At 36.9% G+C, this 22,643-nt stretch overlaps 1 protein-coding gene across 2 annotated transcripts in view; it reads right to left on the bottom strand.

Moving 5' to 3' along the window:
- Positions 1 to 7,200: 7,200 nt before the first annotated feature.
- Positions 7,201 to 22,643, bottom strand: part of LOC128222153 (uncharacterized) — a 90,117-nt gene continuing 74,674 nt past the window's right edge. For both annotated transcript variants that reach the window (XM_052931028.1, XM_052931029.1), the window contains 3 exons: positions 22,206 to 22,290; positions 17,441 to 17,507; positions 7,201 to 15,230 (listed from right to left, as the gene is read on the bottom strand). In XM_052931028.1, the coding sequence (XP_052786988.1) occupies positions 15,135 to 15,230; positions 17,441 to 17,507; positions 22,206 to 22,290 (248 nt within the window). In that variant the 3' untranslated portion in view covers positions 7,201 to 15,134. The remainder of the gene's footprint in view (positions 15,231 to 17,440; positions 17,508 to 22,205; positions 22,291 to 22,643) is intronic.

Here is a 22,643-nt window from a genome sequence, read left to right as displayed (position 1 = left end):
CGGTCTTCTAGACGACGATGCGCGCTGTGAAGTAGAATATCATAAGGAGTCCACCACGGTTGATGATGCTGTTTATCATGTTGCCACCTACCTGCAAACAAGGGGCAGTCAGGATGACCGACGGCCAAGGCGACCGATGCGGCGTACGACTGACCGCTACCCCACGTGTGATGAGTGGACACCCGCAAGAGGGCAGCATACCGGAAGTAGTTTTAAAGGGGGCGATACTCCCGTTGAAAGGCCGAACAAGCAAGGTAGTGCCAGTGAAGAAGTACTCAACCAGATATTGAAACGCTTAGATGATCTGGCAGGTAAGCGGACAAAGCCGACTGGTGACAACAAAGGCAGGAAACGGGAAGTGGAGTGCTTCCGGTGTCACCAAAAGGGCCACTACGCACGTCAACATCAACATCAACCAGCGAAACCGAAGCCATTTAAACGGTCAACGGAAGGAATCAAGCGCAGATGGCGATGTCCCTTTAAACGGGCAGGGACCAGCCCTTGCGGCCAAAGGGCCCAATAAGTAGTTTTGCCGGCCATACACCAGTGTCTTGTAGTGCAGAGGGGGAGCCCTGTATCAGTAATGGGTGTGTTCGCAGACAGAGTTTCAAAGCCCTTGCGGAGGGAGTGTATGTTAAGCGCCACTTATAGAGGCTGGACAGGCAAAGCTTAATTTTTGTTTATGTCCTTTGCAGCTGACGGAGGATATTATGGTGGCAAACATCGAGGACGATGCGCTATTGGGGTATGACATCCTTAAGGGACGTAACGGTCAGCCTGCAGATATCTTGTTAAGTTGCAACAAGATAGTACTAGACGGGGTAAGCATTCCTTTGTTTCAGATCGGAAAGGAGGACAAAACAAGGCGGGTTGTGGTAGCAGAAGATATGACATTACCAGGCCAAGCAGAGGCGGTGGTCAATGTTTATATCGATAGGTACGAAGCTGACGAAGAAGACATGGCGGCCGATTACGTAGTTGAGCCTACAGAGGCATTTAAAGAAAGGTATCCTCTGCAAATGGCATCAACGTTGGTTAACCTTAACCATGCTCCTACATGTAAGATCCGCATCCTTAATCCAATTCCGGCGGAAGTGACATTAAAACAGAATGCTGAGATAGGCGTGGCAGAGAAAATTGAGAGAATAATTACAGTACTTTCTCAGGTGGAACATCAACAAGAGAAAATTTTGTTGCTGCACGCCGAGTGAACACTGCACCAACTGTTGAAGAAACCAAGGCACGGGCTTATAGCACTTAAGCAACTAACGAGGTCCCCTCCCACTTAATTTCGCTGCTAAACAGATCCACAGAGAGCGAAGGCATTGCAGAAACGGAGGCTATTGCAAGTATTTTGGCCAAATTTGGCGATACATTTTCTAAAGATGATTGGTACATTGGCCTAACCCATTTAGCAGAGCACTCTATTAATACAGGAGACGCGGCGCCCATAAAGCAGCGACCCAGATGGGTGCCCCTCGCCTACGCAAAGGAAGAAAAGCAAGCGATTGAAGATCATCTTAAGAAGGGTGTTATTCAAAAAAGCACCTCGCCTTGGGCCAGTCCAATTGTTCTAGTACGCAAGAAAAACGGGTCAGTTAGGCCATGTGTGGATTATAGGCGGGTCAATGCGCTGGTGAAACCGGATGGGTTTCCGTTGCCGCGCATACAAGATGCGATGGCAGGCTCAGAGTATTTCAGTAGTCTTGACCTAACTTCGAGTTATTTTCAGATCCCGCTAAAGAAGGAAGATGTCCCAAAGAGCGTTTTCGCCTGTAAGTTCGGACAGTATGAGATGGTCCGAATACCATTCGGATTTAACAACGCAGCTAGTACGTTTCAGAGAGCTACCGAACTTGTCCTCTAGGAGCTCCAATGGGAAACGTGTCTCGTTTATATTGACGATATTGTCGTGTTTGGGAGTGATCTCGAACAACATTTAGGCAGGTTAGAAGAGGTTCTCTCTCGTATAAGGGAGGCCGGCCTGAAGTTAAAACCCGAAAAGTGCAACCTCTTTCAGACGGAAGTTCGCTTCCTGGGCCACATTATGAGTGCAAAAGGGATAAATCCCGACCCCTCTAACATAGCCAAAATCATAGGGTGGCCGCGACCTGAGAACCAGAAGCAGGTGAAGCAGTTTGTGGCAACAGGGTCTTACTACCGTAGGTTCGTGAAAGATTTTGCCATGTTAGCGAGGCCTCTGATCGACCTAACGAAAAAGGACCGTCCGTTCCAATGGACAGTAGCTTGCGAGGACGCATTTATCGTCCTGAAACAAGACCTGACTGACCCAGACATTATGGAGTACCCTTTGAATGAGACAGGAAGCTTTTACATAGACACTGACGCATCCGGTGTTGGACTAGGTGCATTGTTGTCCCAAATACAGTCGGGAAGGGAGCGAGTAATTGCGTATGCTAGTCGCGCCACAAATAAAGCGGAGCGTAATTACTGTATTACGGAGCAAGAGCTTCTGGCAGTGTTTTTTTCATACAATGTTTTCGCCAGTACCTGCTCGGTAGGCGTTTTGTGGTGAGGACTGACCACCAGGCACTGGTATGGCTATTTAGTCTAAAAGAGACAAGCGGTAAAATCGCCAGATGGATAGAGATACTTGCCCGGTATGACTTCACAATAGAGTACCGTGCCGGGAAAAAGATGGGGCATTGTGATGCACTTTCAAGATGCAATACTCCCAAAGATTGCAGTTGTCCGGAGGTTGATATGATGGAACCCCTCAAGTGTGGACCATGTAAAAAGTGCCTCCGACGGTCCGAGCTGATGCCACTAAGAAGTCGACTGGTTGAGGAGCTCTCAAGTGACACTCAAGATACCAAGCACACTCCTAATGAAGATCAGACCAATGTGGCTGTAAGAGCAGCAAGTAATCCAGATGACCAAGAGCCAAGTACATCAAAAGGTATTGGAAAACAGCCTAGGTATGGGGAGGGTCATACTTTGCTATGGGCGGCCGCCCTGAGCAACGAAGACATAGTCGCAAAGCAGCTGGATGATGGACATATTAAATCTATACTGGAGGCCAAACTTGAGGGAAGGAAACCACTGCAGAGTGAAATGCTTACTGCAAGCCCAGAAACCCGCCACTATTGGCTGATTTGGGATAACCTTGAAATACACTCGGGTGCACTTTACATAAGGTTCATTCGAAAGGACAGAAATGGTCAGATGTTGCAGCTTATTGTGCCTCACTCGATCCGGGCGAAAGTGGTCAAGCAAGCGCATGACGTTTTGACAGCCGGCCATATGGGAATGAAAAGGACCAAGCATCGAATATTGCAAAGCTACTATTGGTTTTGCCTAAAGAGCGATGTTTCTTTGCACGTGAAAGGCTGTGACATTTGCGAGTCCGACAAAAAGCCTCCAAAACCCCCGCGTGCCCCTCTGGGCCATATAGGGGTTGATACCCCAATGGACGTCCTCGCACTGGATTACGCTGGACCATTTCCGATCACAGAGCGGAAGAACCGGTATGTAATGGTGGTCACAGTTTTATTCTCAAAATATGTCGAGGTAGTTGCAGTTCCTAACCAGACAGCCGAGACGTGCGCCAACGTGCTGCTCAACACAGTAGTAAGTAGATGGGGAGTGCCATTGGCATTACACAGTGACCAGGGGGCTGCTTTCGAAAGCAAACTTATGAAAGAGCTTTGTTCCTTGCTCGAGATACGAAAGACCAGAACAAGTGCTCGAAATCCACGATGTAACGGCCAAGTTGAACGGTTCAACGGGTCTCTTCTTAAAATGGTAAGGTGTTACCTTGCTGAAGAGCAAGCCGAGTGGGATCTACACCTCGACGTGCTTGCTGGAGCGTACCGCTCAACTCCACATGAAGCGACTAAACTTTCATTAAACCTGATCATGATTGGAAGAGAAACACGTCTCCCAAGTCAGATCATGTAAGGCCGAAAGAGAGTGTAGATGACTTTGAAGTTGACTTTGTTCTGAAGACGCAAGCGAGATTTCGACGAACACATGCTATGGCCAGGGAGCAACTCCAGAGAAGTGCAGCTCGAAGCAAAGAGATCTACGATGCCCGGTTGTCATTTATACAATACGATGCAGGGGACATCGTCTGTTTTTTGCATGAGAGTCGACAGGTAGGTGTGACCCCCATGTTAGAAAGAGCATATGACGGTCCTTTTCCTATCGTGGAAAAACGTTCGTGTGTCAATTTGGCAATTCAACTCGATCGCGAGGGTACCACTTAAGTGACACACCATAATAAACAGAAGCCGTACTTGGGACACCGAGCGCCGAAGTGGGTTAAGTCGGTCGCCGCAAAGGCTAAGCGAAACAATAAACCGCATTGTCCATCCCCGAACTGGGTAAAGTAGAACATCGAGCGTGTATGTCAGATTCACATGAAGGGGTATTGTAGCCATCATGAGTGTGTATGACAGATTCTCATGAAGGGGTATTGTAGCCATCATGAGTGTGTATGACAGATTCTCAAGAAGGAGTATTGTAGCGATCATGGGCGTGTATGACAGATTCTCATGAAGGGGTATGATAGCCATCATGAGTGTGTATGACAGATTCTCATGAAGGGGTATGATAGCCATCATGAGTGTGTATGACAGATTCTCATGAAGGGGTATTGTAGCGATCATGAGCGTGTATGACAGATTCTCATGAAGGGATATTGTAGCGATCATGAGCGTGTATGACAGATTCTCATGAAGGGATATGATAGCTTTGATGAGCGTGTATGACATATTCACATCAAGAGTATGGTAGCCATCATGAACGTGTATGAAATGTTCACATGAAAGGGTATGGTAGCTATCATGAGCCTGTATGACAGATTCACATAAAGGGATATGGTAGCCATAATGAGCGTGTGTGACAGATTTACATAAAAGGATATGGTAGCCATCATTAGCGTGTGTGACATGTTCACAAAAAAGGGGTATGGTAGCCATGACATAAAGGGATAGTGTAGCCATCATGCGCGTGTATGACAGATTCTCATGAAGGGATATGATAGCCATCATGAGCGTATATGACAGATTCACATCAAGGGGTATGGTAGCCATCATGAACGTGTAGGACATATTCACATAAAGGGGTATGGTAGCTATCATGAGCGTGTATGACATATTCACATAAAGGGGTATGGTTGCCATCATGAGCATGTATGACATAATCACATACAGGGATATGGCAGCTATGATGAGCGTTTACGATATGTTCACACGAAGGGATATGGTCACAATCATGAGCGTGTATGACATGTTCACATAAAGGGATGTGGTAGCTATCATGAACGTGTATGACATATTTACATAAAGGGATATGGTAGCCATCATGAGCGTGTATGACAGATTCTCATGAAGGGATATGGTAGCTATCATGAGCGTGTATGACATACTCACATAAAGGGGTATGGTTGCCATCATGAGCGTGTATGACATATTCACATAAAGGGGTATGGTTGCCATCATGAGCATGTATGACATATTCACATACAGGGATATGGCAGCTATAATGAGCGTTTACGATATGTTCACACGAAGGGATATGGTCACAATCATGAGCGTGTATGACATGTTCACATAAAGGGATGTGGTAGCTATCATGAACGTGTATGACATATTTACATAAAGGGATATGCCAGCTATCATGAGCGTGTATGACAGATTCTCATAACAGATATGGTAGCTATCATGAGTGTGTATGACAGATTTTCATGAATGGGTATGGTAGCCATCATGAGCGTGTATGACAGATTCTCATGAAGGGATATGATAGCCATCATGAGCGTATATGACAGATTCTCATAAAGGGGTATGGTAGCCATGACATAAAGGGATATGGTAGCCATTATGAGCGTGTATGACATATTCACGTAAAGGGATATGGCAGCTATCATGAGCGTTTATGACATATTCTCATGAAGGGGTATGGTAGCCATCGTGAGCATGTATGACAGATTCACATGAAGAGGTATGGCAGCTATCATGAGCGTTTATGACAAGATTTACATAAAAGAGGTATGGTAGCCATCATGAGCGTGTATGACAGATTCTCATAAAGGGGTATGGTAGCCATTATGAGCTTGTATGGCAGATTCTCATAAAGTGGTATGGTAGCCATTATGAGCGTGTATGACAGATTCTCATAAAGGGGTATGGTAGCCATCATGAGCGTGTATGACAGATTCTCATAAAGGGGTATGGTAGCCATTATGAGCGTGCATGACAGATTCTCATAAAGGGGTATGGTAGCCATCATGAGCGTGTATGACAGATTCACATGAAGGGGTATGGTAGCTATCATGAGCGTGTATGATAGATTCTCATAAAGGGGTATGGTAGCTATTATGAACGTGTATGACAGATTCTCATAAAGGGGTATGGTAGCTATTATGACAGTGTATGACAGATTCTAATAAAAGGGTATGGTAGCCATTATGGGTGTGTATGACAGATTCACATGAAGGAGTCTGCTAGCCATCATGAGCGTGTATGACAGATTCTCATGAAGGGGTATGGTAACCATCATTAGCATGTATGACAGAATGTGATGAATGGGTAGGGTAGTTTTGATGAACGTGTATGACGTTCACATAAAGGGGTATGGTAGCTATTATGAGCGTGTATGAGAGATTATCACGAAGGTGTATGGTAGCTATCATGAGTGTGTATAACAGATTCTATTAAAAGGATATGGAAACCATCATGAGCGTGTATGACAGATTCTCATAAAGGGGTATGGTAGCTACAATGTATCACGACCGTGTATGACTGATTCTCATAAAGGGGTATAGTAGCTATCATGAGGGTGTAAGAAAGATTCTCATAAAGGGATATGGTAGACATCATGAGCATGTATGACAGATTTTCATAAAGGTGTATGGTAACTATTATGAGCGTGTATGACAGATTCACAGGAAGGGGTATGGTAGCTATTATGAGTGTGTATGACAAATTCACATGAAGGGGTATGGTAGCTATTATGAGTGTGTATGACAGATTCACATGAAGGAATATGGTAGCCATTATGAGTGTGTATGACAGATTCTAGTGAAGGGGTATGGTAACCATTATGAGCGTGTATGACATATTCTCATGAAGGGATATGGAAGCCATCATGAGCATGTATGACAGATTCACATGAGGGGGTATGGTAGCCATCTTTGAGGTGTATAACAGATTCACATGAAATTACAACACTGGATGGTGTTTAACTGCTTTATTTAGTATAAATACAACACTAGACATTTTCGTGCATTGATACAAATTAACCATTTACCTTTTAACGAAAAACAATACTTAGATTTGTCGCCTGTCAGGAGCAGCCATCATTGTCAAACAAAACTATGTAATAAAAGTGTATGCAGTATTACACTAAACCAATGATTGCATCTATTCCTCACATAGTTTGACAAAATGGCGTAAACAGTGAACAAAGTGAACTTGGCGAAAATTTGACATTTCATGGGCAAATCAGATTTAATTTCAATCAGCATTGCATCAAACTTGCTTTAGGGTTGGAGAAGAAATGCTTGAGTAGAAGAGGACAGTCATTTTTAATTTGGTAGAAAGAATTTTACAGATAATTTACGTCTTCCCTATCGACTTTCCATCCCCTCAGTGGTGGAAATACCCCAAATCAGTATGTTTTATTTTAAAATATTAAATATGGCGTAACATTGTTTTACATATGGTTCATGGCAAAAAAAAAAAGTGTATCAGTTGGTTAAGTTCGGACAATTCAAGGGCCATAACTCCAGATTTATTAATCTTGCGATCTGGCTGCTGATTGAACTCACCCATAATTATTGTAACAATATATGGTAAAGATTGCATAAGAAATGATCAAGTGAATTTTGTCAAATGGTGACAATCCAATGGCCAAAACTCTAAAGTCAATAATGTTATTTGACTGTTGATCAAAGATAGTGGAGATTATTTGCTCATAAACTTTTTAGCCTAGCTTGGCAAGGATTGGATAAGAAATGCAAAAGTAAGTAAATAACAACTCGGATGACAACACCGACGCCGTACAACATGATCCCTATATGTCTGCCATAAAAAAACAAGTCCAGCAAAAATAAACAGAACCATGCACTTAAACCGTAACTAATGCTGAGAAAATCCTTCATAATTATGTTATGCATATTTAAAAATAGCAGTGTACATAATATGGCAACAAGATTGGATGAAATGAACAAGATCATGCATCAAGTCCTTATCACACAATTGTGTGTAATATTGGAATACTTGATCGATAATATTATGTAGCAACATGGAATTTTGTTTTTAAAAGAAGTTTACAAAATAAAAATTTATATACAGTGAAATAAAAAGGTTTTCAAATTGGCATGTCACTGCATCAGTGCATGTATAAGCATAAAACTGTTTATAATGAACAAAACTGAATGTTTTATGGTAAATCTGGACATTATGAACGGAACTGAGTGTTTTGTTGAACAACTGGACATTATCAACAGAACTGAGTCTTTTAGTGTACAACTGGACATTATGAATGGAACTGAGTGTTTTATTGTACAAACAGAACTGAATGTTTTATTGTACAACTGGACATAATGAATGGAACTGAGTGTTTTATTGTACAACTGGACATTAAGAACGGAACCGAGTGTTTTATTGTACAACTGGACATTAAGAACGGAACCGAGTGTTTTATTGTACAACTGGACATTAAGAACGGAACCGAGTGTTTTATATTGTACAACTGGACATAATGAATGGAACTGAGTGTTTTATTGTACAACTGGACATTAAGAACGGAACCGAGTGTTTTATTGTACAACTGGACATTAAGAACGGAACCGAGTGTTTTATATTGTACAACTGGACATAATGAATGGAACCGAGTGTTTTATTGTACAACTGGACATTATGAACAGAACTGAGCGTTTTATTGTACAACTGGACATTATGAACAGAACCGAGTGTTTTATTGTACAACTGGACATAATGAATGGAACTGAGTGTTTTATTGTACAACTGGACATTAAGAATTGAACCGAGTGTTTTATTGTACAACAGTGGACATTATGAACGGAACTGAGCGTTTTATTGTACAACTGGACATTAAGAATGGAACCGAGTGTTTTATTGTACAACTGGACATTAAGAACGGAACCGAGTGTTTTATTGTACAACTGGACATTAAGAATGGAACCGAGTGTTTTATTGTACAACTGGACATTAAGAACGGAACCGAGTGTTTTATATTGTACAACTGGACATTAAGAATGGAACCGAGTGTTTTATTGTACAACTGGACATTAAGAACGGAACCGAGTGTTTTATATTGTACAACTGGACATAATGAATGGAACCGAGTGTTTTATTGTACAACTGGACATTAAGAATGGAACCGAGTGTTTTATATTGTACAACTGGACATAATGAATGGAACAGAGTGTTTTATTGTACAACTGGACATTAAGGACGGAACCGAGTGTTTTATTGTACAACTGGACATAATGAATGGAACCGAGTGTTTTATTGTACAACTGGACATTATGAACAGAACTGAGCATTTAAAGGAACAACAGTGGACATTATGAATGGAACTGAGCGTTTTATTGTACAACCGGACAAAAAGAACGGAACTGTACAAATGCAAATAAAAAGGCAGGCTAGTATGGAGGCAGGATACAGAGCAATGTTTAAAAATTAAATATCTGTTAAATTAACAGAGTATAAATTATAATCTTAATGTTACATGGAAAACAGGCAAGCTAAAACCAATATCATGGTCTGAATTTAGAAATCTGATCATTATAGACTTCCAATTGATATCATGGTCTAAATTGAGAACCTGATCCTCAAATAGACTTCCAATCGATATCATGGTCCAAATGAGAAATCTGATCATAATAGACTTCCAATCGATATCATGGTCTAAATTGAGAAATCTGATCATAATAGACTTCCAATCGATATCATGGTCTAAATTGAGAAATCTGATCATAATAGACTTCCAATCCATATCAAGGTCTAAATTGAGAAATCTGACTTCCAATATTTTAAGTTGGGACTCTTGACAGCAAGTGTTTGTGCCTTTCACTGACTTGCTTTCTATCACAAACTATAGTAAAAATCTAAAAAACAACAAAAACTTCAGATTGTAAACAAAGGCTACAAAATAAATATAGTCTTTAAACCTGAATGAGAAAATACACTCAAATAATACCAAAACTCAAAAGGATGAAAAATTAATATGCCCACCTTCGGGGGTATAATAAAAATTCATAACTAAAAAATAATGACCTGTATAAAGAGTATTTTGAGATCAATATCTGACAAAGAACTTAATAATATCACAGAAAAACAAGGGAATGTACATTCAAACATGACAAATCAGACATAGAGAGTAAAATAGCACATAAACAATAGCACTGTAATCAATGCATTTGAGTAGAACATAATAAGAGACTATTACAACATTGACTGTATGAAAATTACAACAGTGGCTGTATGGACCTTACAATTCTGGCTGTATAAACATTACAACAGTCACTGTATAGACATTACAATAGTCAATGTATGGACATTACAACTGTCACTGTATGGACATTATAACTGTCACTGTATAGACATTACAACTGTCACTGTATAGACATTACAACTGTCACTGTATAGACATTACAACTGTCACTGTGTATGGACATTACAACTGTCACAATATGAAAATATGTGAGCCTGAAACAAATGTTAAAGCCTTTAATATACATTACAGCTTATCTGTGAGCTTTGACTTCTTCAAAGCCAGGATAGTAATATTATCAGTTCATTCATGTTGTAAATGAACATCATATGAAATTGCAAATTTTGTTCAATAATAAGCCTGAATTGTTGTTTTTTTTAAATTCAATTAATTGTTTTCCTCATCACTTCTGGTTTGAAGTATGCTTGTTTAATTCCTTAGAATTGTCACCTATAAATCCCTTATTCGAAATTGAAACACAAGGGATCCACCATACAATCCACCATGATAACATTCACAACATGCTCCACATTAGGACACAAAGGAACACATTCTTTTTTTACATTCTCAGAGTCTTTAGCATATAAAATTTAACTAATTGAAACAATTATCAGCTTTTCTCATATATGAACAAATTTTATTGACAATTTTTCTTAAAATAAATACTCAGATGCAGATAATTTTTACTTATTTCTAAGAAAAGTTGAACACCACTATTCTGAACACCGTTTATCCAAAATTATCGCTATTTCAAAATTATTTTCGGTCCTGATTTTCTGTCTTACTAATTATTTAATCTTTAATCCGAAATCGCTAGTCCAAAATAATCGCTGTTCCGAAGGTGAGGTGACAATGGAGCACAATTAGCGCTTGTTAAAGAATGACATTGAGCATGCATATGTGACAAACATCGATGTCAGAAAATGAGCGTTTCATTTCGGTGATGTAGTGTATATATAGTTACTGGTTAACACAACCTAAATATCATTTGAAAATGTCTATCTCATCAGATATGATTTCTGCATTGCTCACTTGAGCAGCTTAACCGAATAATCTGTGCTATATTTCGAATGCATAGATGTGCTGTCATTTTGTTATTAATGATATGTTGTTTTAATAAAGAAGTATAATAACCAATGTTTTGTCATTTATTAAACAATTAATCAACAAATATTTTTGTGTACGAAAGATCACTCAAACCCAATGTATCGTATTGGTAACGTGTAACCGACATTGCAATCTTCACGACTTAGTATTTCACGTCATCTATATATCACGAACGCTGTCATTTTTTTAAAATTGTTAATCAGAAATATTGCTATTCTGAAATAATTTTTGGGTCCCTACTATTTCGGATTAACGGTGTTCAACTGTATCAAGAATTTATACTAGAAATGTTAATAAAAACAAGAACTGTCACATGAATGTGACAAATGCCCAAAAAGGCCTAACTGAAGAGACAGCCATTAGGATTTTGGCCTTTAGGTTATATAGACTTATAATTTGTTTCCTTATACATTTCATATACATGTAAATTATACACTAGAAATGGCTTTTTTCCACTTTGCCATTTCTAGTGTTTTACGTACATGACAACCATACATTTCCTAAAAGTTTAGTTCAAATCCAATTTATTAAAGCAATAAAATGGATAAGCCATGTTTCTTCTTTCACTCACTTTGAAGTTATGCACCATTAATATTTCAAGTCATCCATTTGCATTAGGAAACCTGAATCACATCCTGGCACTTACATATTTGCATAAAGATCTTCCCATGTAGTTTGGAAATACGTATCACTAACATTTTTGAAGAGCAAAGTAAACACACAAATATGATAATTCACAGAAAGATGGCGTGATTGTCAATTTGTCACTGTTGTAATTTTAAATGAGATTGTTATGTATGTAAGTTAACACTTTACAAAGAGAGATGTTGGAGATTCTTTTGCCAGGATTCAATTTTTTCATGAAAACCTATAAACAAAAAAATGATATTATGAAAGAAAATTCAATAATGTTATAGAGAATAAAGAAGCAAATCACTTACACTGGATAACTTTTTTGCATGAAGGCAAGCAAGTAAATTCCATGATGTTCGCTAGCACAACAGCAAAATACAAATTAAAAAAGCAATATATTATTATATTATCTCAAGTTTAGTGGTTGTAAGTTAAGCCAACACTGCAGACAGTTTTTGCCAATTCAAGGGTCATAACTCTGTTATGACTTAAAAAAGGCTATATGGCTGACCAAGACATTCTGCCTATACTGGTTATGATTGGAAATTGATTTCTTATGTTATTGATCGGACAAGACCGATTTTTGGTAATTTCTATAATTAGGGGGCAATTACTATTGAGAGATTCAACTGATATGGCTGGTTAACAAACTCTTACCAAGATATTATTCCTATACATATTCTCACCAAAATTGATGATGATTGGACAAAGGCTGCTAAAGTTATGGACAGGACAACATACTGGAAACCACTTGCATGCCCGCCCACCTGTACGCCATAGGGGAAACTATAAATACATCCCCTTTTTTAGGACGGGCATATAAAAATGACATGCATAGCTTAAAAATATAAACAACAGAAATAAACCAACAGGGACAACATATTATTACATTCACTAGTAACAATAATATATTTGTTGGTGACAATCTTATTACTCAAATGGTTGACAAGGTTTTCATTTGAAATGATGTATGGTCCTGACAGGGTACAAGTTGAAAAGATAGGATCAACCTTTACAACCATTTAGGATATATATATAAGAACCATTACACTGTGTTCATTATTCATACATCTCTTCTTATTAGTAAAGCTTCCAATAAAGTTTTACTGACTTCATGACAGTAGTTACTGAGATATAGTCCTATATCATCGCATAGAGAAATGAAAGGACCATTACTCTGTGAATAATCATCGAATCAACACATGCTGTGAAAAGGAAATGTACTAGTTGTTTGTCAATGACAAATTACTGTACAACTCATTAAGATGGTTTAGCTCACAAAACACATTAAAAAAACTTAACATGTGTTTATTTATACATTACATATGAACCGGTCATGTTAAAATGGGTCTATCAGTTATCAGTTTTATTTTCAGTTGGCATCATATAAAATATGTTTTTAAAAAAGAAGGACTAGTAGATAACCTTTAAAGTACCAATTATATCTGTATATCCTTACAACACGTAACAGTATTGATGCAGCTTTGTTGCTAAAGTAACAATCATTTTAAATGAATGCAAAATTTCCATACGTGGCCCCTGACTACTTGCACACAAGAATACATAAACTTTTTTAGTTAACGCAGAAAATATTTTTTCCTTAAAGACAAAAAGACCTAGTTTGCACAATTCTTGAGTTATTGCAGGTTCTAAGCAAAAAGTGTTGTTTTCACTATTTTGTTGACATAGCAACCAAGTTCTTCACATGATTAAGTAAAATAATCTGGCTTGCATTCTTCTCTAGTTATTGCAGCTTCCTCTTATTTCAATCAAACAGACTTACCAATATTTATGACTTATAAAGTTTTCCGTCTTTAAAAAATAGCAGGTTTTCAGTTAAGTTTTACATATATAAAACTAAACAGGAAGTCCTAACCCTAATGAAAACCATACATAGAACCTAAATGTTGATAAGATGGACCAACAGACAATGGGTAAACTAAATGTCCCCTGCGGTGTAACCGGTAGGCGACTAAAACATAATAACAATGGCAATTAAAAACATACAAAAAGCCTATGGCTGAGACTAAATATGGCAGATATTGTCTTATCAAAAAACAATGCCCATACAAAACCCTGCACATTGCCTATTCAAAACACACAAATACCAACTTCATTTACATAACATGGATTTTAGTGCAAAATTTTAATATATATTTAACATGTAATTGTCACATACATGTAACTTGGCAAATATAACAAAATTTACAAAAAGAGGATCATGAAAATGAGAATATATATCACAAAGACTGCAACAAATTTGGAAGCTCAAATATATGAATATTTACAATATCTATACACAGAACAATCGAGTATAATCATTTCTATTGCAAAATGAATAAATCTAAATGTATACATATGTATTGGTAAATTGAGGTAAAAAAAATTAAAATTGGAATATTAAATAGAACAAGTATATATTTTTATATCATAAATGACTTCACTATTATAAGATAAAGCTGTTATAACATTTTAATAAAAAAACATTTGACATCTTAATAAACATTGATTAAACTTATCTATAACTCAAATGGATAAGACCTTGAGAAAGTCTATGCATGTATATACTTTATCTTATCATATTATTTTAGTTTTCAACCAAAAAAATAAAGAAGTAAATCAATTATATTTGCCCATGATTTTATAACACCCGCAGGCTGAACTTCCCCATAGCATGTTACAAGCTACATGTAGGTCATTACATAAAACACAAACTTCTAGATATATCCTTCTACAAGCGTTGATTCTTGTTGCTCTCTCTTCCTTGTCACACTGACACCTCCTTTCACTAGACGGTGGAGCTATATTGCTGTGTGATTAGTGTACCCAGTCCATATCCATTCTACTGTACTTATCATCCAGGAAGTCTTACACCTAGTCCCTCGGATTCCCGTATATCCCTGTCGCTAGTGCAGCTCCTCGATTGCCCGCGTAAACTTGAGTATTTCTATCAGCGACATGTTTAGTCTTCTCTCCAGACAGGAGTAGAAAAACTCTGGAGCCTGGAAACAATAGTTTCAAACTGCAACATTACATCATATTTAACCACATAATATATCATAATTATGATCTTCATTTCATGACCTTAAATAGGAGTACTCCAAGCTGTTGCCATACTTAGATTATCTCAGGTACTCCATTTCTGTACCAGTACATGAATATTAAGTTTGAGAAGAAAAATCTTGAAGGCTTTTTGAGCTTTGACAAAGTTCTGAGTTAATGCATGCCATCAATAATACTAAAGGCACATAAATGCATGCAATCAATAATACTAAAGGCACATCAAAACATGCCATCAATAATACTAAAGGCACATCAAAACATGCCATCAATAATACTAAAGGCACATCAAAACATGCCATCAATAATACTAAAGGCACATCAAAACATGCCATCAATAATACTAAAGGCACATCAAAACATGCCATCAATAATACTAAAGGCATATGAATGCATGCCATCAATAATACTAAAGGCACATGAATGCATGCCATCAATAATACTAAAGGCACATCACAATGCATGCAAACAAAAATACTAAAGGAACATCAAAGCATGCCATCAATAAATCTAAAGGAACATCAAAGCATGCCATCAATAATACTAAAGGCACATCAATGCATGTCATTAATAATACTAAAGGCACATCAATGCATGCCATCAATAATATTAAAGGCACATCAAAGCATGCCATCAATAATACTAAAGGCACATAAAAACATGCCATCAATAATTCTAAAGGCACATCAATGCATGCCATCAATAATACTAAAGGCACATCAATGCATGCCATCAAAAATACTAAAGGCACATCAACTTCTTCCTCGATAATTGATAATTGCCTAGAAGTGCCAGTTTCAACTAGAGCTGTCACTGAAGGTGATTAATACCTCCAAACCCCGCCTTCCCTTATGATTTATCATTGTATGAAGTTTTATGAAATTCCATCTAGTAGTTTTCAAGTTACTGTGCGGACAAAAGTTTGACATAAAACAACAACGCTAAAATAGTGTAATGATTCATGTACACTGAACTCCTTCTCATTGTGCTGTACCATTGTATAAAGTTTTATTACATTCCATCCAGTAGTTTTCAAGTTATGCTCCAGACAAGAAATAAGTAACAAAGGGCAATAACTCTGTAATTGGCTGAAATAGAATTGCAGTTCCTGTACACTGCATTTCCTCTCATTATGATCTATCATTGTATGAAGTTTTATTAAATTCCATCCAATAGTGTTCAAGTTATGCTCCGGACAAGAAAAAGTAACAAAGGGCAGTAACTCTGTAATTGGCTGAAATAGAATTGCGGTTCCTGTTCACTGCACTCCCTCTCATTATGATCTATCACTGTCTTAAGTTTTATTAAATTCCATCCACTAGTTTTCAAGTAATGCTCCGGACAAGAAAAAGTAACAAAGGGCAGTTACTCTGTAATTGGCTGAAATAGAATTGCGGTTCCTGTATACTGCACTCCCTCTCATTATGATCTATCACTGTATGAAGTTTTATTAAATTCCATCCAATAGTTTTCAAGTTATGCTTCGGACAAGAAAAAAGTAACAAAGGGCAGTAACTCTGTATTTAGCTGAAATAGAGTTATGGTTCTTGTGCACTGCATTTTCTCTCATTGTGCTTTACCATTGTATTAAGTTTAATTAAATTCCATCTAGTAGTTTGCAAGTTTATGTCTGAAAAAAAAATGACAGCTTAAAAACAAAAAGTACAATAACTCAGTAATTAACTAAAGTAGAGTTATGGTTCTTGAACACTGCACTTCCTCTCATTGTGCTTTACCATTGTATGAAGTTCCAATCAATTCCATCCAGTACTTTTCAAGTTTTACTCCGGACAAAAAAAAAGTAACAAAGGGCAATAACTCAGTAATAGGCAAGAATAGAGTTATGGTTATTGTACACTGCACTTCCCCTCATTATGCTTTACCATTGTATGAAGTTTAATCCAATTCCATCCAGTAGTTTTAAGCTATGCTCCGGACAAGGTAAATTGCAACGGACCGACCGACAAACCGACCGACCGACCGACCGACCACAGGGTGACTCCAATATACCCCCTTCAAACTTTGTTTGTCGGGGGTATAATAACATTCGTAAGCTATTAAGAAATGAAGGACATATCATTAGACTCCTATACAAAACTAATACTTTCAGTCCAGTCATTTCAGTCCAGTCAGTTTGAAAATGTCACATTACCTCAGTCCTCATGGTTTTCAGCTGCATGAGTAAGCGGCCATCAAACTCCATAAAGGCAGGTATACACCTGAAACACAAAGTACATGATCTAATGAAGGCAGGAAAACATTGGTATAAAAATACAAAGTGCAAGTTCAATACAATGATCTGATGAATGCAGGAATACATCTGTAGTACAAAGTGTAAGTTCAATACAATGATCTGATGAAGGCAGGAATACATCTGTTATACAAAGTGTAAGTTCAATACAATGATCTGATGAATGCAGGAATACATCTGTAATACAATGTGTAAGTTCAATACAATGATCTGATGAATGCAGGAATACATCTGTTATACAAAGTGTAAGTTCAATACAATGATCTGATGAATGCAGGAATACATCTGTTATACAAAGTGTAAGTTCAATACAATGATCTGATGAATGCAGGAATACATCTGTAATACGAAGTGCAAGTTCAATACAATGATCTGATGAAGGCAGGAATACATCTGTTATACAAAGTGTAAGTTCAATACAATGATCTGATGAATGCAGGAATACATCTGTTATACAAAGTGTAAGTTCAATACAATGATCTGATGAATGCAGGAATACATCTGTTATACAAAGTGTAAGTTCAATACAATGATCTGATGAATGCAGGAATACATCTGTTATACAAAGTGTAAGTTCAATACAATGATCTGATGAAGGCAGGAATACATCTGTAGTACAAAGTGTAAGTTCAATACAATGATCTGATGAAGGCAGGAATACATCTGTTATACATTGTGTAAGTTCAATACAATGATCTGATGAAGGCAGGAATACATCTGTTATACAAAGTGTAAGTTCAATACAATGATCTGATGAATGCAGGAATACATCTGTAATACAATGTGTAAGTTCAATACAATGATCTGATGAAGGCAGGAATACATCTGTTATACAAAGTGTAAGTTCAATACAATGATCTGATGAATGCAGGAATACATCTGTAATACAATGTGTAAGTTCAATACAATGATCTGATGAAGGCAGGAATACATCTGTAATACAATGTGTAAGTTCAATACAATGATCTGATGAAGGCAGGAATACATCTGTAATACAATGTGTAAGTTCAATACAATGATCTGATGAATGCAGGAATACATCTGTAATACAAAGTGCAAGTTCAATATAATGATCTGATGAAGGCAGGAATACATCTGTAATACAATGTGTAAGTTCAATACAATGATCTGATGAATGCAGGAATACATCTGTAATACAATGTGTAAGTTCAATACAATGATCTGATGAAGGCAGGAATACATCTGTTATACAAAGTGTAAGTTCAATACAATGATCTGATGAATGCAGGAATACATCTGTAATACAATGTGTAAGTTCAATACAATGATCTGATGAAGGCAGGAATACATCTGTAATACAATGTGTAAGTTCAATACAATGATCTGATGAAGGCAGGAATACATCTGTAATACAATGTGTAAGTTCAATACAATGATCTGATGAAGGCAGGAATACATCTGTTATACTTATTGTAAGTTCAATACAATGATCTGATGAATGCAGGAATACATCTGTAATACAAAGTGCAAGTTCAATATAATGATCTGATGAAGGCAGGAATACATCTGTAATACAATGTGTAAGTTCAATACAATGATCTGATGAAGGCAGGAATACATCTGTAATACAATGTGTAAGTTCAATACAATGATCTGATGAAGGCAGGAATACATCTGTTATACAATGTGTAAGTTCAATACAATGATCTGATGAATGCAGGAATACATCTGTAATACAAAGTGTAAGTTCAATACAATGATCTGATGAATGCAGGAATACATCTGTTATACAAAGTGTAAGTTCAATACAATGATCTGATGAAGGCAGGAATACATCTGTTATACAAAGTGTAAGTTCAATACAATGATCTGATGAATGCAGGAATACATCTGTTATACAAAGTGTAAGTTCAATACAATGATCTGATGAAGGCAGGAATACATCTGTAATACTTATTGTAAGTTCAATACAATGATCTGATGAATGCAGGAATACATCTGTAATACAAAGTGCAAGTTCAATACAATGTTCTGATACAATGTGTAAGTTCAATACAATGATCTGATGAAGGCAGGAATACATCTGTTATACAATGTGTAAGTTCAATACAATGATCTGATGAATGCAGGAATACATCTGTAATACAAAGTGCAAGTTCAATACAATGTTCTGATACAATGTGTAAGTTCAATACAATGATCTGATGAAGGCAGGAATACATCTGTTATACATTGTGTAAGTTCAATACAATGATCTGATAAATGCAGGAATACATCTGTAATACAAAGTTTAAGTTCAATACAATGATCTGATGAATGCAGGAATACATCTGTAATACAAAGTGCAAGTTCAATAAAATGATCTGATGAATGCAGGAATACATCTGTAATACAAAGTGCAAGTTCAATACAATGATCTGATGAATGCAGGAATACATCTGTAATACGAAGTGCAAGTTCAATACAATGATCTGATGAATGGAGGAATACATCTGTAATACAAAGTGTAAGTTCAATACAATGATATGATGAACACAGGTATACAAAGGCAAAAATGTGTTATAAATAAAGCATGTTGAATACAGTAATACACCGGTGATAAAACCATTTTAGTTATTTGGGATATAATCTTTTAGCATTATAAGTTCATATCATTCTGTGCTTGAAAACATATTGTCAGGGCATGTCTGTGAGATTTACAAATATATAAACAAGAGCTGTCACAGAAACAGCGCGCTCGACTATTCCGCCACATTTCAGTGTAAAGATTGAAAAGTTTTGGCGAAACATGCATGGATCACTGTTAGATTAGATTTCAATGCAATACATGATGTGCGGAGATATTAGCATAAATGTGGTTACATGCAAAATTTTAACCAGAATTTTAAGTGTAATAATAAAGGGCCATTATTTTAAAAACACAGTTATCTTACTTGATTATTCAATTAGGTTGGGTGGTTGAATACCATTGTATAACGTCTCAATGCAATACATCAAGTAGTTGCTGAGATATTATCCTATGTGTGCTAACATGCAAGACCTTAACCAGAATTTTTAAGTAGCTTAATAAAGGGGCAAAAATTATATAATATGAAAGATAGAGTTATCTTACTTGATTAAATAAGAAGGTAAAACGGTTGGGAGCCTGTGTGTAAAGTTTCAATGCAAAACATGATGTATTTGCTGAAGCATTGACTTAAAAGTGTTTATATGCAAAACCTTAACCAGAATTTCTATTAAATGCAAACTAGAGTTATCTTACTTGGTTATTTAAGTAGATTGGATGGTTGAGTACCATTTAATAAAGTCTCAATGCAATTCATCCAGTAGTTGCTGAGATATCAACCTATGTGTGCTTACATGCAAAACTTAACCAGAATTTCTGAGTCGAATAATAAAGGGCCATTATTTGCATTAAATGCAAACTAGAGTTATCTAACTTGGTTAATTAAGTAGGTTGGATGGTTGAGTACCATTGTATCAAGTCTAAATGCAATACCTCAAGCAGTTGCTGAGATATTAACCTATGTGTGCTTGCACGCAAAACCTTAACCAATGGGTGACGCCGACGCCGACGCTTGGGTGAGTAGTATAGCTCTCCCTATTCTTCGAATAGTCGAGCTAAAAATTTAACTTAAACAAGTTTTCTATAAATTATGCAGAACAGATGCTGCACTTGATATTGCTGAGTAAATTGATGTTTTAAGAGAAAATACTTACTATAATTAAATCTTTGTTGAGACTACTTAATCTGGGAGTTAAACCTTGTTAGAGACTACTTACTCTGGGAGTTATCTCTTGCTAGAGACTACTTACTCTTGGAATAAAATTTTGGTTGAAACTTCTTACTCTGGGAGTTTAATCTTGTTAGAGACTACTAACTCTGGGAGTTATCTCTTGTTAGAAACTAATTACTGTTGGAGTTGATTCTTGTTAGAGACTACTTACTCTGGGAGTTATCTCTTGCTAGAGACTACTTACTCTTGGAATAAAATTTTGGTTGAAACTTCTTACTCTGGGAGTTTAATCTTGTTAGAGACTACTAACTCTGGGAGTTATCTCTTGTTAGAAACTAATTACTGTTGGAGTTGATTCTTGTTAGAGACTACTTACTCCAGGAGTTTAATCTTGTTAGAGACTACTCACTCTGGGAGTTAAACCTTGTTAGAGACTAATTACTGTTGGAGTTAAATCTTATCAGAGACTACTTACTTTGGGAGTTTAATCTTGTTAGAGACTAATTACTGTTGGAGTTAAATCTTATCAGAGACTACTTACTTTGGGAGTTTAATCTTGTAAGAGACTAATTACTGTTGGAGTTAAATCTTATCAGAGACTACTTACTTTGGGAGTTTAATCTTGTTAGAGACTAATTACTGTTGGAGTTAAATCTTATCAGAGACTACTTACTTTGGGAGTTTAATCTTGTTAGAGACTAATTACTGTTGGAGTTATCTCTTGTTAGAGACTAATTACTGTTGGAGTTAAATCTTATCAGAGACTACTTACTCCGGGAGTTTAATCTTGTTAGAGACTACTTACTCTGGGAGTTATCTCTTGTTAGAGACTAATTACTGTTGGAGTTAAATCTTATCAGAGACTACTTACTCCGGGAGTTTAATCTTGTTAGAGCCTTTAACTCAGGGATTTAATCTTGTTAAAGTCTACTTACTCTGGGAGTTAAATCTTGTTAGAGACTACTTACTCTGTAAGTTTGATATTACGGAGCCATTTGATCAGTTCTTCCTGGCCCATATTCAGGATGGCCGCATTTGAAGGCACTGGAGTTCCTACAAACAGCAGGGGCAAATATTTGATTGATGTTAATAGTGATAAAGTTACTATCGTGTGAACAATACCTCCACATAATTCACAGCTATGCTGGTGCAATGCAAAAGTCTTAAAAGTTCTGATTATCTGAAAATGTCCGACTTCTATCCACATTTTTTTATTTATTTAGAAAACTTTTTTGCAACTTAGCAAGTGCAATGCCTGTTACTAAAAATGTTTTATCTTGATATTTTAAACATCCTGTTTACACAGATTTTACTTATTGAACAAGCTGGTACCCTAGAGCTATATAATATCATTCATTAGAGCATCATCCATGTAATAAGATTTTATAAACAACCTCATGCAATCT

Source organism: Mya arenaria, chromosome 16 (genome assembly GCF_026914265.1).
Source record: "Mya arenaria isolate MELC-2E11 chromosome 16, ASM2691426v1".
Taxonomy (NCBI): Eukaryota; Metazoa; Mollusca; class Bivalvia; order Myida; family Myidae; genus Mya; species Mya arenaria.
The sequence above is the reverse complement of the archived record's forward strand: the minus strand, read 5'-3'. Positions and strand labels throughout refer to the sequence as shown.